The 17,268-nt window shown below is 36.9% G+C and overlaps 1 protein-coding gene across 1 annotated transcript; it reads left to right on the top strand.

The window, feature by feature from the left end:
- Positions 1-1,995: 1,995 nt before the first annotated feature.
- On the top strand, positions 1,996-12,153 carry NMBR (neuromedin B receptor). The gene is made up of 3 exons (XM_019653748.1): positions 1,996-2,542; positions 11,026-11,374; positions 11,696-12,153. Exons 1-3 carry the CDS (start codon positions 2,121-2,123, stop codon positions 12,095-12,097), a joined length of 1,173 nt encoding a protein of 390 aa, XP_019509293.1. The 5' UTR covers positions 1,996-2,120; the 3' UTR covers positions 12,098-12,153.
- The last annotated feature ends 5,115 nt before the right edge of the window (positions 12,154-17,268 follow it).

Genomic DNA, 17,268 nt, shown 5'->3' on the forward strand with positions numbered 1-17,268 from the left:
TGCAGTTTAAAAGTTTGAGAGATTTCATACTTTAGAAGATTGCCTTAGTAATTTACTTTGCACAATAAGATTGGATGTTAAAAGAAAAAAAACTTAAATAACTTTGAAAATAAAATACCTAGAGACATTCTCAACTTGATATATACATGATATGTAAATATGAGTAGTATGTTCATATATATTCAAATGTATGTATATAAACATTTTATTTAGCCAACTTTAACTTAATAACAGATAATTTTAAGTAATGAAACCTAATAAGGGTATATTGAGAAGAGTATACAAGAAAAGTAGATTGAGTTAGAAAACATAAAATTGATATGCAAATATTTACCTTGTCTAATTCAACTATGAATATTACATGTTGTACTTGGTCAACAATATCTGAAAAATTTGCTTAAATTTTACAAATTGTTTGACACATTTCATCAGCTTATGGCTAGATCATTGTAGGTAGTCCTTGACTAATTTCCTTGTTGTCACACAGTTTTATACTTTAATAACCAAGAACCAACCAAATGTTTTTTCCTAGTGAAAAGAATGTTATTTGGCTAACTTTAAAACTGTGCCATTTCTGGGCCATTTATATTAGACTCAGGTAGTTAATTTAGGAAGTTATTTTGTTCTGAGAGGCATCATACTTAAAATACTGTATCAGAAAAAAATAATATAGGGTATCAGGTATATATTGAGTATACATTTAGGGCTGGCATTGCTCAGTCATAGGCATACATATGTGTAGCCTTAAAAGATATTGTCAAGCAAGTCACCAAAAGAAAATAAAAAATTGGAATTCACTTTGAAAAATTGTCAATTTCTGCTAAAGTTGAACATAATCATTGTGACCTACCAAATCTGTATCTGGGATTCAAATGTGCATCAGCAGACAGGCTAGAAACATTATTCAAATTAGCTAAAACTGTAAAAAAAAATCCAAATATCAATCAACCTACAAAGGGATAAATAAACACTTATATTTATACTGGAATACTATACGGTATAGCAATGAAAAATTCTATACATAGAAGCATGGGTGGATCTCACAAATGTAATGTTGAGTGAAAGACGCTGAACACAAGATTACATGCTTTATAATCCCGTTTGTATTATGCTGGAGAGCAGGCTAACTACCCTTAGATGATAAAAGGCAGAATGAATGTGGTTAGCTTAAGGGGTAATGATTAAATTATAGCTTCTGAATGTGGTTAGATTGAGCTGTATATTAAAGAATTGTGTATGTTATGCATGTTATATTTCAGTGAAATATAAATTTTAAAATAATATGCCAGTTGTAGGAAAGAGTTTCCATATTTGGGGTGACAAAAGTGCATCAAGGAAGAATACTGGGCAGGGAATTCCATTAATTTACTTAATCCTTTGTCACGTATTCTCTCTCCTAAATTTCGTGTTACATCAGAGACTTGCTAGCTTAGCCTCCAAATCCTCAGAGGTTCACAAACTTTTTGCCTGGGGCTCCTCCCGCTCGGAGGAGGGTACGGATGGAGGTGTATATAGGGATGCAGTGTGACAGAAGGTCGGAGATCCCTTCCAATCCCACACAACATAACAGGAACACGAGCCAAGCTGTAGGACTAGCCAAGCGCCCGCTGCCTCACTCTAGTTCCCAGTGTTTCAGCTGCGGTTCGTTGGACAGCGACAGGATGACATCCCCCCCTCCCAAAGAACAACAGTCGGGCAGGTACTATTATTAATCCCCAGAGGGATAAATCTTTGTTCACATAACGGCTATTCTCAGTTAGCTATAAGCGAGAACAAATCCGTGAAGCCTGGAACGAAGAAGCAACTGCTTTGCCTTCTCTCTCTCTCTCTCTCTCTCTCTCTCTCTCTCTCCTCTCTCTCTCTCTCTCTCTCTCTCTCTTTTTAATTCGGAGCCAGCAGGAGCCAACGTGCCCCGTCTAGAAGTGAAGCCCTGGAGCGTTGGACATCCCTCTCCCCGGCCCTGCAGTGTCTCGGGGACGCGCTGTGTGACGCGCTCCTCGCGGGCAGCGCACTTGTCCCGGCGAGAGGGAAATCCGTTAAGCCTGAGTCGGGTGCGTCCCACTTTTCAGGGTACCTGAGCGCACGAACACTCTCCAGCGGACGCTCCTGGAAAGGAGACCATGCCCCCCAAGTCTCTTTGCAACGTCTCCCAGATCGCTGCAGCGAATCTGAGCGGTGTCTACCCCGGGGCGTCGGACGCGGATTTCCTGCCCGCCCTCGACGGGACCCCCGCCGAGCTTGCGATCCGCTGTGTGATCCCGTCCCTGTACCTGTTCATCATCACGGTGGGCTTGCTGGGCAATATCATGCTGGTGAAGATCTTCATCACCAACAGCGCCATGAGGAGCGTCCCCAACATCTTCATCTCTAACCTGGCCGCCGGGGACATGCTGCTGCTGCTCACCTGTGTCCCAGTGGACGCCTCGCGCTACTTCTTTGACGAGTGGATGTTCGGGAAGGTGGGCTGCAAACTGATCCCTGTCATCCAGCTCACCTCCGTGGGGGTGTCCGTGTTCACACTCACTGCCCTCAGCGCCGACAGGTAAGGGCACAGGTAGCCTAGAAAAGTGGTGAGGGGGTGGGGAGTGCACACCTGGGAGAGGAGGAGAAAGGAGCAGCTGGGAGGAGCAGGAGGAGAGAGAGAGAGAGAGAGAGAGAGAGAGAGAGAGAGAGAGAGAGAGAGAGCGCATACCTGGGAATTAGAGTAAAAAAAAATAAAATGGACTGAGATGTGAAGCTTGAACAAATATACAGCAGTTATTACTTTGAAGATAATTAAAATCGCATGATTTTGAAAGTGGTTTTAAAATTGCATATGATAGTCTTGCTCCTCCCCGCTACATGCTCTGGGAATCTTTATTACCTAGTATTTCGTTAAAAGGCTATAGAATAAATGGGCAACAGAGCAGCTATCATATATAAGCTTTCTGTGTGTGCCTTAAACCTTAGACGTTCATTTTCCTTATTCGGTGGTTTAACAACCTGATAGGTAAGAATGTCTGCCTTAATATTAGGGAAATGCTTGATTTTGACTTTTTCTTTCAAATAAAAACAGGTAGGCACCAAATTTTTGTATCTTAAAACGGTGTAGAAAATGCATCTTTGATATTGAGTCTACTTTTCACATATTTTAAAGGTGGTAAGTGTCCATTATTCTACCTTGCAGATCAACTAGTTCAACTGTGTCATTTTCCAGGGGGAGGATATGGAGGCCCAGGGAATGTAAGTTCCCCTGCAGAGCTGGAAGAACCCAGTGCCACGACTGCAGGCTCTCTCCATTCTAAATGCTTTCACACATTTAAGCAGGAGGGATGTCTGGATGGGGTGGGCGCCAAACATCCAATTGGCCATCATTGCTTGGAGCTGGAGTCTAACTCCCTCGGGGGTATAAACAATTTAACTTGGATGATTAAGGTGGTGTTCACTCTCCTCTTTAATTTGCATATTGTTACCAATAAAAAGTAGTCTATTTAAATTTCCTGACACATACAATAATACCCTTCATCACTTTGGCATTGAAAAGTTCATCTTCATTCAAAGAAGACAATATTCAGTGGTGAGCCACTGTCTTTTTAAACCGAATACTACTGATGTTTTTTTGTTTGTTTGTGTAATATTTTCTCTAAAACCACATTCTTATAAAAATGGGTGCCTTTGGATAAATTACCCACCTTACTTTATGACATGATTTTTATTATCTTTTAAACAAGTTTTCTTTAAATTCATGATTAAAATGTGACTTTGTAGTTTAACTGCCCTTCCTTAGGGGACCCATTTTAAATAGAAAGTTTTTTTAAAATTCTACTTAGTTGTTAGAATAAAACTTAATGGATAGCTCTCGCTATAACAGTTAAAATTACTATCATTATGCTTTCACTTTTAAAGGCAATATTAATAGCAAGACCTAGGACTTGAGTTTATTTCACACTACCTTTCTCTGTTATCATGGAGACAGGTAAATTGGCTCTGACAAGGTCAGAGAAACTGCTCTTCCTCACATATTTACTGACTTTTCCAGTTTGTTATGTGTATTATGTACTTTGTAAGTTAAAGCATGGATTCTTGAATCATAACGATAAAGAAAGGTGGGTTGCCTTTTCTACTTGGTCCAGAGACTGCTCTGGGCTATCAGTGTGTATTTTGGAAATATCAATTAAGGAACTGGAATAACTGGAGAGGAAATTACACAATACATTCCAATATTAACTTAAATGATTTGGAAATGTTTTGTTATATATTGTCTATACTTCTATTTTTCTTCCAGAACATAATAATCTAAGTGTTGATTTGTACTTCATCTCCTCATACTTTATCTCACCAAATCTTTTGATTTCTTGTGAATTTGGAAACAAGTATAAGACTAATTGCACTTAGCACTGTGCTAAGCTTTTTTTATGTGAGTTTATTATCCTTACAACGCTATGAGGTAGGCACTAAATTACCATTTTAAACTGAGAAAACTAGGGCTTGAAATGAAGCAACATTTTCATGATCTCACAGTGAAGATGCCAGCATTTGAAACCAGTCCAAAATCTGCAGCCTTTACCATTAAGCAACGTTATTCCTTAGTAATAAGAAATTACTAACTTTTTTCCTATTTAATGGTAGACTAAAAAATTAAAGCAAAGCACCCAAGAATAAAAAAAAAGGTTGCAAAAACTGATTCATTAGATTCAATAGAATGAAAGATGTCATAAATGTAATTGCAAACTAAAAGAAACACCTTGAGTTCAAATTAAGCAATGATTGCAACAACAAAATAATTGCAAAATAAAAGTTTTTGTGGTAGTTTTTAAACAACAAATTTGATCGTTTTCTAAACCAAACCAAATATTCCACCTTCACAAAATTGCTTAACTGTCTGCCTCAGAAAATAAAGGTAAAGAGTTTAGAAATAGAGATCACAGTAGCATAGAAAAAGAAACATGAAGATAATTAGATTTGGGAAAGCATGTAGCAATGTGAAATGGAAAGTTAATGTTACATGTCATTGATGACAGCATCACTGGATAGAAACTGAAATAAATACAATATTTATGAATCTACCTTCCTTCATGTGTAAATCACGTGGTTTGATATGGGTGGCACGGGTGATACTTTTGTTACTTGTGATTATTTACCCTTGACTTCCTAAATTCTTGAGAGGAGTTTCAGCTGATTCATCCTTAAGAAAGATCATTTGTGCCCACTGTGGATGTGCCTCAGAGGCATTTCATAAACACAATGGGGGGAGAGACAGTACATGATCTGCAATGGTGAATGTAGTGCTCTTAGTTTATTTTTTATTTTTATCTTGACGGATTTTTTGGTTACTGTTTCAAAAATGTACTTCTTTTGCTCGCTTACATTAAATAGCTGATTAAAAGTATTTGCATATTCAGTGTCATATTGTTGCTACTAGTTTTACACAAACACATCCCCACCCCCAATGTTGGGACATGTGTGCTGTTGACACTGGGTAAGTGGAACCCCACAGACCACATTTTGATCATGGTTCTCATTATAGATATCTTCTTCATTATCTATTACAGTAGCTGCATTTCCAAACTTAGAATGTTATTTCTTTGATTCTTGAAAACTTCCAGCCTCTAAAACCCCATAATTAAAATGCAAGTATCTTTTAAGAACGAGTTTTTCCTTTACAGCAAAAATTCCCACAGATTCCTAGTGCTAAACTATAAATTTTATCATTGTATGCAATTACAAAATGTAAAACTAGGTATCGATTTCATATTCTGTTTTTTTTATATACAACTGTTAACTAAAATGCATTTACAAATTAAAATTTTAAAAGCTATAAAACAATAAAAATGAAATTAATATTAATTTAATGTACCAGGTTATGTTGTTTTCCTGATACAAACTAGCCAATATTGGACTCAATGCAAAAATAATATTGCATCTAATCTGACTAAAGTGCTAATATATTATTATAATAACCTCAAGCTTTTGTATGCTAGTTAGGATAAACAGATTTCATTCCATAATTGAGCTAGTTCTCTTAGGTATGAACCTTAAATCATTACTATTATACCAAAGCAAACAGATAATTTCTTCAGCATAACTCTTGGGTTGTCGGAAAAGTCATGACGTATTGTTCCTGTTTTTTGTTGCAAAAATGCATCATGTCTTTTCCGACAACCCAATATTTGTTAAAATATTGAAACAGATCAGCTGTGGACCTTAGGTCTAGCACCCCCTAGGCTTTAGGAAGCGTTTTCATCAGTCTTTGTTCAGTGGTGAGCGGGAGTGCCATTATCTGCTGGTTTCTCACCAAAACGTCTGACTGAAGCTCAATGCTGATTAACTAGCTAGCCCTGACTGGAAATGCGTTCTTCTTTGGTCAATAGCACTGGGCAGTATGCTGAGAAGCTCCTACCTCTCTCAATAGGTGCTGAGATTGGCACTCAGCACGCTTCCAAGCTCTTTTGAAGAGTTCAGGCTGGCTATGGATACCTAAGAGAAGAGTCCACACTCACCCTACGGATAACCCATGTTTCCAGGTGATGACATTTATTTTCACCTTGTTCCAAAAGAATTTGAGGCAGCTTAAAGATAAAGATATACATAACATACAATGGGAATTAAAAAGGAAGGAAAAACAGGTATAGGGAAAATGAAAGGGATTCATACTTTCAGGAAATGCGAGTCTTGCATTTGTCTGAGAGCTTTCTAGCTGCCAATTCAAAAGGACAATTTGTTTTGCACAACAAGTGTTCAGTTGTTATTTTTACATAACCGTGGAAACGAGATAAATTGTAATCTGCACTTAATTTATTAGTTTTTAATTTGAATTTATATGGCTTTTCCTTAAATAAAGGGTGTTATATTTGACTCCATGGAATCAGATATCTTTTATTCATTAGTCTGAAATCATTCTGGCTTATTTGCTTTTCCCTTCTAATTCTCACATTGAATTAGGTGCTATACACTCCTCACAATATTCACACGGTTGCCATAATTTATATATTACTTTATAGGTTTTGAGGATTACTCATCCATGTTGACCTGAAACCTTTGGGACACACTGTGAATTAGAAGAGAATGCACCAGGCTGGGGCTTATGGGATCTGGGTACTAGTCCTGCAACCACTATGTCCAAATGTTCAAGTTGGACACAATGATAAAACAGCAACGACAGCATGCCCATAAGGCACTATCTTCTTCATTTGCAAAATAAGAATGATATCTTCAACTGTGACGTTGAGGGTCCTAAAATGGGATCCTATTACCTCCCTCTCTGAGTATTGAGCAAAGAGTGGCTCAAAGAGAAGGTGTACTTCATAATTAGTGGGGCAACTAGGTGCTCAGTTCAGTGCTCCAGAGCTCTGCCTATTGCACTCTTCCATGTTACCACATCGCAGACAAGTCTCTCATTTAATTATTCAATCTGGTTCTCATTTGTCCACTTCTCGGTGGAAACAGACCTAAGATGTACCTCTCAGACTTTTGCCCCTAGTAGTGCAATTAAATAGGGGGCCATCCCTTTTGGCTGAGCCATGAGATCAGACAGTAAAGTTCAACCCTTTTCTTATCGCTACTTGTCACCAGGAGTACAGTTCCTATTTGTGTGTTTCAAACCCCCAAATAACAATTTACCTTGGTCCTTCCAATTGCAGATTGCCCCGGAGGGTAGACCGATTTTCAAGGTCTTGTATAAATTTTATACAATATTTTATTATTGTTTATTAGATTATTTATATTGTTTATAGATTTTTTTTCAGCTCTTTGGAGATCCTCGTCTACACCCCAAATATACTGACAATCTGGTATTTTGAATGTTCATTTGTTTATTTTTCTATACAGAACATGTCTTTATCAAACTTCCTTTTATTTTTTATCATGTGGTTTTTGTTTTTGTTCTTTTATTCTCATTTGTTTCCATATGACCAAGGTTATTTTCATTTTCATGCTCCAAAGTGATGATCCAGTTTAATTTTGCTAGCTGCAAACTTAATGAGCTGTCTCTTAACATATTGTTTTAATTATTGATACAAAATATTAAATGTTATTAGGCCCACAGCCTACTCCTTGTGAACACTGCTGATCTATTGAGGTTCTTGGTAATATCTTCTGTTCCCAGTTATTCATAGGTCTTCATGGGGAGCAAGAATAAACACTAAACCTTCACTTCTTCCTAACACTTCCCTTGATTCATCTATTTGTTATTAAGTTTTAATTTTTTTTCTTAATCAGCTTTTCAATAAGAATATTTTTTTTAACTTCCAACATAGATCTTCTTCTTTACTTTCTTTTATTATTTGCGGACATTTAGGGGGAATGTGGTTCCAGCATAAACAGATGAAACAAACAAACAAATCTTGGAACTATTCCATAAGGAAAAGAAAATTAAACATTTTCTCTATTGGATCCATAGATATATGATGATTTGAAAACTAGCAAGAACCTCTAAAATTTAAAAATTTGATAAAGAATTCAGAAGGAAGGGTGTAAGCCAAAGTTAATAAATTATCTTAGAAAATAAAACCAAAAAGAAGGTAGAGATGAGTTTGATAAAGTCAAAAACTAAGAAAGAAGAAGAATTGAGATTCAAGCACTGGGCTTTAATTATTCAGAAAGGTGGTTTAATCCTTTAGAAAAGGATTAAACTCAGGTAAATGGAAAATTACGTAAATGAGAAAAATTACCAAGTAGTAACTTTAGGAAAATCAGGGCCATGTATAAGAAAGAGAACATCATCATAATATACTACTTAGCTCTGCAGTGAGTGATATTCTTTAGTCATAATAACTATGTATTGACTATATTATGAACACTTAATATAACTTACTAACTCAGGAAGTTGGGAATGGAGGAAAATGATGTAGTAGAGGGAAAATCTTCAACTACCATAACAAGATGTCAAGAACTAATGCTATAATATTTGATTCAAGAGTCAGTGACAGGCACACATTCTCTAGCTATATGGAGGAGATGATGTGAAATTTATTTTTTAACTCAGGAGTGGGACCTGACATATAACAAGGGACATCTGTTTTTTCTTCATAGGACTTTTATTGCTCTCTGATTCAAAAATCAAACAAACAAACCCCTGTGAATGTATTAATCTGATAAAAAAATTTTTAAAGCAGGAAAAAAAATAGCTCATTCTAGTTAACTGATTGTAATTCTCCTTTAAGCTTTTTTTTTTTTTAAAGATTTTTATTGGGGAGTTAGGGGTATGGGAACAGTGTTGGGGAATTGGGGGAAGGGGAACAGACAAGTTGCTGTCGTTTTGTTCTTCAGTCTAGTTGTGGAGGACATTGCTTCACTGGCCCAAGTTGGCACCATCATTGCGCTCTTCCCGGGCGAGGCAGATCAGTCGCTGGCTTCTGGACGGCCGCTCACTGCGGCTCCTGGCCGCTCACGCTGGCTGCTCACACTGGCTGCTGGTTACATACGGTAGTCCATGGCAACCCACTGCAGCAGGGGCTGCAGCCTAAGCTGTTGCCAGCGACTTATGGCAGCCCAGCTCCAGGTTGAGCTGTTGTTCAGCATCTTAGCTGTAGAGGGCAGTGTCACTGGCCCTCATCTGTGGGATCCGAACCGGGGCCCTCTGGCGTCCCAAGCCAGTTCTTAACCAACGCTCCACTCGGCCGGCCCTCCTTTAAGTTTCTTAAGAACATGAAAATAAATAATAGAAGGAGGGAACTCACACATGCCTAAGTGAGTTCTGCCATATCTGGGTAAAATGCATGACGTATGCTTCTCAATTTGGTGTGGAAGCCCTGTGCTGTTCCTCTACTTGAATTTCTGTTTCCTGTTTCATGTGGGAAGATCGTTCAGATCAAACGCAAGTGGCCTTTCTCCTATTGAGGATCTGAGGATGACACTGATGAAAGTCAGGACGGAGAAAGAGAGGGTCAAGGCAGAGTGGGTTTGAGCTTGGGAGCTCTTATGTCCTGTGGAGGATGGGAACCATCTCTACAGAACTTCAGAAGGAGACCTTAACTTCTTGTTATGTAGCTTGAAATATTCTGAATTTTTAGAGCATTAGACTAAATCAAATGTAAATAAGAAGGTAGAGGGTCACGGTATAGTGAGCATCTGCTCATTGCCAGGCACTGTAACAGGTGCTCTATACATTTTTTTCTAATCACAAAACTTTGATGGAAGTGTTTTTATCCCCAATTGACAGAGAAAGAAAAATACCTTAAGTGATTTTTCCAATGGATATCAGAGAAAACAGCTCAGGTTTGTTTGACTAAAGTCACTTTTTACTGTATATTGTTAACTTCCTAGGTATACCTTAACCTAAAATGTTTTCAAAGACAAATATAAATAATTTGAGGTTTACATACAGTTTTTGCTTTGTTCGCATTATTACTGAGTGAGTTAGTTGTAGAAGGTTTGAATAGTTTAGGCCGTTGTGTCCTGGAGTGTGGTTTCGTTACTGCTATGATGGTGTCAGGTGGGAGAAGAGAGGATGTCATGAGGTCTTCACATTGAATAAATTGGAACTATAAAGACAGAATATTATCCCATTGCTTTCAGTCCTTCTGATTGAATTTTGGAGAAAAACCCAGTTTGGATTAGTCTCTAAGATTTACTAATGTCCTTAGGAAAAAAGTGTGTGACTCAGGCTCAGAAGCTAAAGAAGAATATCAAGGTAGAATTTGATGATATTGTTTTGTGGACATTTTATATTTTGTGGTTAATGTATATCATGGCAATTATAGTAGTGATAAATTTTTTTGAAAATGCAAGTATTTAAATAATAATATTTAATAAATGAGGATATTTGTACGTGTGCATTTTGAAAAAAAAACAAACAAACCTGTGTAAGTGCTAAACAAATTATTGCAATTTGGGAAATGGCAATTTCAGATATTTTCTTCTGTCTTCCTGTCTTCTGTGCTAACAAGCAGTGGAATGACTTTCAGACTGAGACACCAGGGATTTAGGGATTCCATACACTGCAGAACAGCTAGGGAACAATGGAGTGCTGGCACCTCTCTCTAGAAAGTTAAGATCTCCCCTCCCCTCCCCTCCTTAAGAGTAATTTGAGATGTATTGTCTTCCCAGGTACAGAGCCATTGTAAACCCTATGGACATCCAGAAGTCAGGGGCGGTGCAGCGGACCTGTGTGAAAGCCCTCAGCATCTGGGTAGTCTCCGTGCTGTTGGCTGTTCCGGAAGCAGTGTTTTCAGAAGTGGTGCGCATTGATAGCTTGGATAATGGCAGCTTCACAGCGTGCATACCCTACCCTCAGACGGACGAGTTACATCCAAAGATTCACTCAGTGCTCATCTTCTTGGTCTATTTCCTCATACCCCTCGCTATTATTAGCGTTTATTATTATCATATTGCAAAGACCTTAATTAAAAGTGTACATAATCTTCCTGGAGAATACAATGAGCATACCAAAAAGCAGGTAAGCTTGCGCGTGCACCGCGCTTGTTGGGGGTGCGCTGGTCAGCTGTAGCAACTGCTATTTGGTGTCCTATTTCATGGACTTTCAGTACTGGGAAGGATTATAAGAGTCAGAGGGCACTGGGCCATGCATTGGCCTGAACTAGAAGGGGCATTGGGCGGGGGTGGGTCTCCTATATGTGGCCATGTCGTAGCTCTGTTATGGCTCACTGGGGTCCAGCTTCTCTGCCATTTGGGTTCGCGACCATTAGAATGTCTTGGAAGGCTTTTTTTTTTTTTAACATGCATTTTAACCAATGAGAATATTTTTTTGTATTTGCAGATGGAAACACGGAAACGCCTGGCTAAAATTGTGCTGGTTTTTGTGGGCTGCTTTGTCTTCTGTTGGTTTCCAAATCACATCCTCTACATGTATAGGTCTTTCAACTATAAGGAGATTGACCCATCTCTAGGCCATATGATTGCCACTCTAGTTGCTCGGGTTCTGAGCTTTTGCAATTCTTGTGTCAATCCCTTTGCTCTTTATCTACTCAGTGAAAGCTTCAGGAGGCATTTCAACAGCCAGCTCTGTTGTGGGAGGAAGTCCTATCCAGAGAGATCAGCTAGCTACTTAGTCAGCTCTTCTGCAGTGCGGATGACATCTCTGAAAAACAACGCTAAGAACACAGTGACCAATTCTGTTTTACTAAATGGGCACAGCACGAAGCAGGAAATGGCACTGTGAGTTTCGCCATTCAACTCACTACCTGGAAAGAATGGACTTTTCTATTTCTATTGAGTAGAGCAAAACGAAGCAATTTTCTCTTTCTTGCCATTTCTCAGCTAATTCATTAGACAATTTCATGATTGACTTAGAAAAGGAAGGCAAATTACTTTAAAAAATGTGTATTACATTAAAAGTGATTCAAAAAGCAATTCAATATGTGTACAAATCAATATTGCTTCAGGATTTAAGCTGTTGCTATAGCTAGCTTTAGTGTATTTATCTTAAATTTGTTTTATTCTGAGGCAGAAAATAAATTCCTATATTGACTCAATGATTCAATGAGGGTAATACTGAAACTCCTAATATTTGAAATACAAGTCATATTTTCCTAGTGAATTTTATTCATTCCTAGGGCATGTATATATCTGCTTTGTTTGAATAAAATAATTAAAAATTAAAAAGGTGAAACTAAATCACAAGTCAATAACATTTATTGTGACTCTTTGTGTGATTAATCATAATTTATAGAAATATGCCTGTAACTTTTACAGGTATTACCTGTGATTAGAAGGTATGAGGTTGTTTGTATTATAAATAGTAAAAGATATCATCTGAATATGATTTCAATGATGAATATAAAATAGATCATATGTTCCAAATTATAAAGCTGTGACTCAGAAATTGGCATGGCCACCTTTCTGTACATCACTAAATCCCTGAATATTTGGATGATTCTGTTATCACTCTGATAAGATTTGTGTAATTCTGGTGAGTTCAACCATGAAATCATCATTTCTTGCAACAGCCACTTGACAAGGCAAGTTTACTCTGCATGCTATCACAGTTTTCTCTGAATAAGTGTCTTGGATGTTTTCCACCAACATAAAAAGATGGTATTGATTAAATTCTAAAAACTATCCCTTCTTAAGTATGTATCTATAAATCTAACATTTGGATTAATATATTTCATACTATTTTCTCCTTCCATATTTGCTGAGTGGAAAGAAAACTCAGTATACCAAGCTCTTTCTTAAACATCCCCAACCTATACTACTGAAGATACGAAACACTCAGTTGTATGTAGCAATGGGAAGACTAAACACAAGCAAATTGTCTATAATAGTTGATACTAATAATGATAATGAACATCAATCAAATGTTTTCCATGTTCTAGGTAAAATCCTAAAGCTTTACATGTACTATCTAACTTCATCCTCAATATATAACCTGTGAGGTGAAAAAGAAAAGGATCCAATTCTGGTAGAGTATGAAGTTACAACTGGGGAATGTCTCTATTAAAAAAATACACAATGCTGCAAATTTTACAAAAATACCTGATTATGTGAACACACTGCCAGGGCCCTGAACTTAGGCTTTGTTCACATGGTAATTCCACCTCTGAAATATGTCTCCTTGTTATCTTTATTTTATAAATTGGGACACTGGGTCTGAGATGGTAAGAAACCTAAAGAGGATTACACGGCCATGTGAAAGGTGGGATTTAAAGCTGGATAGACACCACACCATGGTGTGTGCACTCACTATTCCACCACCACTCAATTGTGGCTTTCTTTTGTCTCAAATAGTTGTTTTTAACCATTGGGGGAGTTTAGTTCTAGTCATTAGAAAGGTGCAGAATATTATGCACAGATTTTATATTGACACTGGGTATTTTACAAATCTCTTAAGGCTCATTCATTAAAAATCTAAGGAGCCAAGGATAACCCTTGGTCAATGCAAAATCTTTCTCCCTGCTGGTATTAAGATGGTAGTAGAAATACACCTAAGAAAGATTGTAACATATATACATCTTGAAAGTTCCTTTTAATTTCATGTATATACAGTTATATTGCTTTATATCCATACAAATTTATAAATACATGTATATATATGAAGCTGAGGGGCATATATATGTACATCTTAAGTATAAAGTCCTGATAAAGGGCTGGCCAAGTGGCTCAGTTGGTTAAGAGCTCGCTTAAGAGTGTGAGCTCTGAGCAACAGCGGTTTGATTCCTGGCCTGAGCTGAGCTGACGCTGAGCTGCTAACAGGTGGCAGGATGGCTCAGCTAAAAAAAAAAAAAAAAAGTCCTGATAATTTAAAGTTTAAGAGGAAAATACTGTTATATAATCTGCTATCTGATGTATTTTTCGGGAATGAGAAACATTTATTGATTAAATATTTTAGAAACATCTTATTTGCACCTGTCTTGCTAAAAATCTTTTTTTTTTTTTTAAAGATTTTTATTGGGGAATTGGGTGTATGGGAACAGCGCTGGGGAATTGGGGGGAGGGGAACAGACAAGTTGCTGTCCTTTTGTTCTTAAGTCTAGTTGTGGAGGACGTTGCTTCACTGGCCCAAGTTGGCACCATCATTGCGCTCTTCCCGGGTGAGGCAGATCAGTCGCCAGCTTCTGGACGGCCGCTCACTGCGACTGCTGGCTGCTCACGCTGGCTGCTGGCTACACACGGTAGCCCATGGCAACCCACTGCAGCAGGGTCGGTGGCAACTCAGCAGTCCAGCTCCAGGTTGAGCTGTTGTTCAGCATCTTAGCTGTAGAGGGCAGTGTCACTGGCCCATATGTGGGATCCGAACCGGGGCCCTCTGGCGTCCCAAGCCAGTTCTTAACCATCGCGCCACTCGGCCGGCCCAAAAATCTTTTTTTTTTAAATGAAACTAATGCATTAAAAATGACACCAAAAATTTCAATTTTTCTTTTAAAAAATAATTTTAACAATAGCCACATATCTGATTATATAATATTACCAATATTGTCACACTTTTGGCTGCATTTAAATTTTTTCTTTCTGGTCACTATTAATATTGAAAGTCAGATTTTTCTCTTGAGGCTGAGCCCTGGTTTGGGAGACTCAGTCAATACTTATAGCTCTGTTCATAAATTAGGCAGGTGAGGATGTTGCAGACATTTTTGAACCTAGCTGTTGCACGCCACTGCTGGGATATAATCCCAATTCACTCACTGTTATTTCTCATTTTCAAAAGTCCTTTTCTCAAATATTCCCTTTCTTAGAAATAGAGGCCTGAGAGTTACTATATTAGCACATATTCTATATTTAGTATGATGAAAGCAAAATTTTGATTTTTGCTTTTATCATATACTTCCAAGTGAAACCAAACTTCATGCCTTACACACACAAACATACATACTCACATATGAGAATGGGTTCATATCCAAATTAGAGCTTCACCTTTGGCATTGATTGCATTTTATGTTTATAGATACATGTTTTATATATTTATTTTTGAAATATTTATATGTATTTCTGGGCATTTGAATATTTCATTGTTCTTATATTTAAAGAATAAAGTTAAAAGAAATAAACCCCAAATTTATCTATGACATCAAACTACAGAAGCAAATCAAACTAATTATGCATATTTTCCAGAGTAGAACAAAATGCCAAACTCCAAATCTGTTAAAATAAACATAGAGTGAAATAGACCTTTAAAAAGATAATCAATTTCCTGATTTATATAATTTCATCTAATAGTATCTTAATTCAGGAAATGGTAGGAAGAAACTATGTCTAATATGGGAATATCTGCCAAAATGAAGGGAAATATCACCAAATTATTATTTTTAAGATAGGGATAAGATATGTCCTGTTATGTCAGTCTTCTCTTTACACTAGAAGTAGTTCAAAAGAACTACAAAATATTAGGGTCCTTGGAATGCTTGGACCAGAGAATGCCCTCCCTTAGTTATCTTGTCTGTAAAATGGGTTAACAACATCATAAAGGTTACATTAGACAATGCATGTAAAGTGCCTGGCATGTTAGTAAGTTTCCAGTAAAGGCAGGTTTTATTATTGTGTTTTAAAGTTATCTTTCTACATGTAGTAAAATAGTAATGAAATTTATTAGACATGTACTATTTGCCAGATCCTGTATTATATCCTTTATAAGAATGCCTCATGTCAGCTTACAAGACTAGCATTATTTTGATTCACATTCTGTGAACGAGGAAACTTGGGGTAATGAGCAGACAATGTAAGGATGAAAGAGCTTATTGTTGAACTCTTGTCTATCTGAATTAAAATTCATATATTCTATCTATAGTCAATACTTCCAGGAATCTGGAATTCATATACGTAATTCACTGGAAGGTACAAATAAATATGTCAACATTTTCCTCCCTGAAAGGTAGAGGTTACCTGATGATGAAGGACAAAAAGGAGTGTTTTTCTGAGTTTACTTTTATCATTCTTAGGGTCAGGATACTAGCTTAAATTCTGAGTCACCCATGTGAATACCTATATAACCATAATTTCTGCCCCTGAGTTTGTTTCTCCATTTTGTGCATGATATATAAAAAGAGGTTAAAGAGAATAATAAAAGTTAATGGAACATTTTTTGATACCAAAACATGTATTTTATTTGACTGTTTACTTGTTAGAAGATGTCTTAAATTTTTATACGATTTTATAGAGCTGTAAAATAGTTAATGGATTTTGAACAAGTATAATTTTTCCATTTAGTAATATTTTATTATTGGCTTCATTGCACATTTAGAAAATATTTCCATTAAGTTTCTGAGAAATGAAATGTTTCAACCATCAGGCTTTTCTTAAAATTTTCCTTAGACTTTTTCAAAACAAGGGGACAAACTGTGAGTAAATATGGTCAGTTTTGGTAAACTGCAAAATTTTTTAAGTTATAAAAGAATGAAAAAAAGAGGGCTAAAGAAAATCTGGGTATAACTACACCTTTAATGGTTATTGGAGGAAACGCTACTTATATATTGTGGTTACAGCATTTTACACCATTTTATTTTCTAAGTGACTTTACAAACTTATTCCAAGAGCTCTATTTTTTCCATATGTTGTGTCTTTCCAAAATCTCAAACAAGAAATTTTCTTACATACAGACCCAAGCCTTAATCTATGGTAGGTAATTTGTGTTTGAAGTAGTGGACAGCAAAATTTAACCAAGATGTTATTTCTAGGAACTAACTGTCCACTTGGGCAATAAACAGATAATAATTACCCATTATCCCTCATAGCAGAAGAATAATAAATTTAACCCACTTAGGGACCTAAAATTTATTTTAAAGATATTTCATGGTGCTTAACAGAACTATTTGGAATTGGAAACCTGTAATTATTTGAGGTATTTCAGCATTGTAGCTGATCAAGTCAGAAAATCAAATACTTGAATGTTCAAATTGT

This window comes from Hipposideros armiger, unplaced genomic scaffold, assembly GCF_001890085.2.
Source record: "Hipposideros armiger isolate ML-2016 unplaced genomic scaffold, ASM189008v1 scaffold_206, whole genome shotgun sequence".
Classification (NCBI taxonomy): domain Eukaryota; kingdom Metazoa; phylum Chordata; class Mammalia; order Chiroptera; family Hipposideridae; genus Hipposideros; species Hipposideros armiger.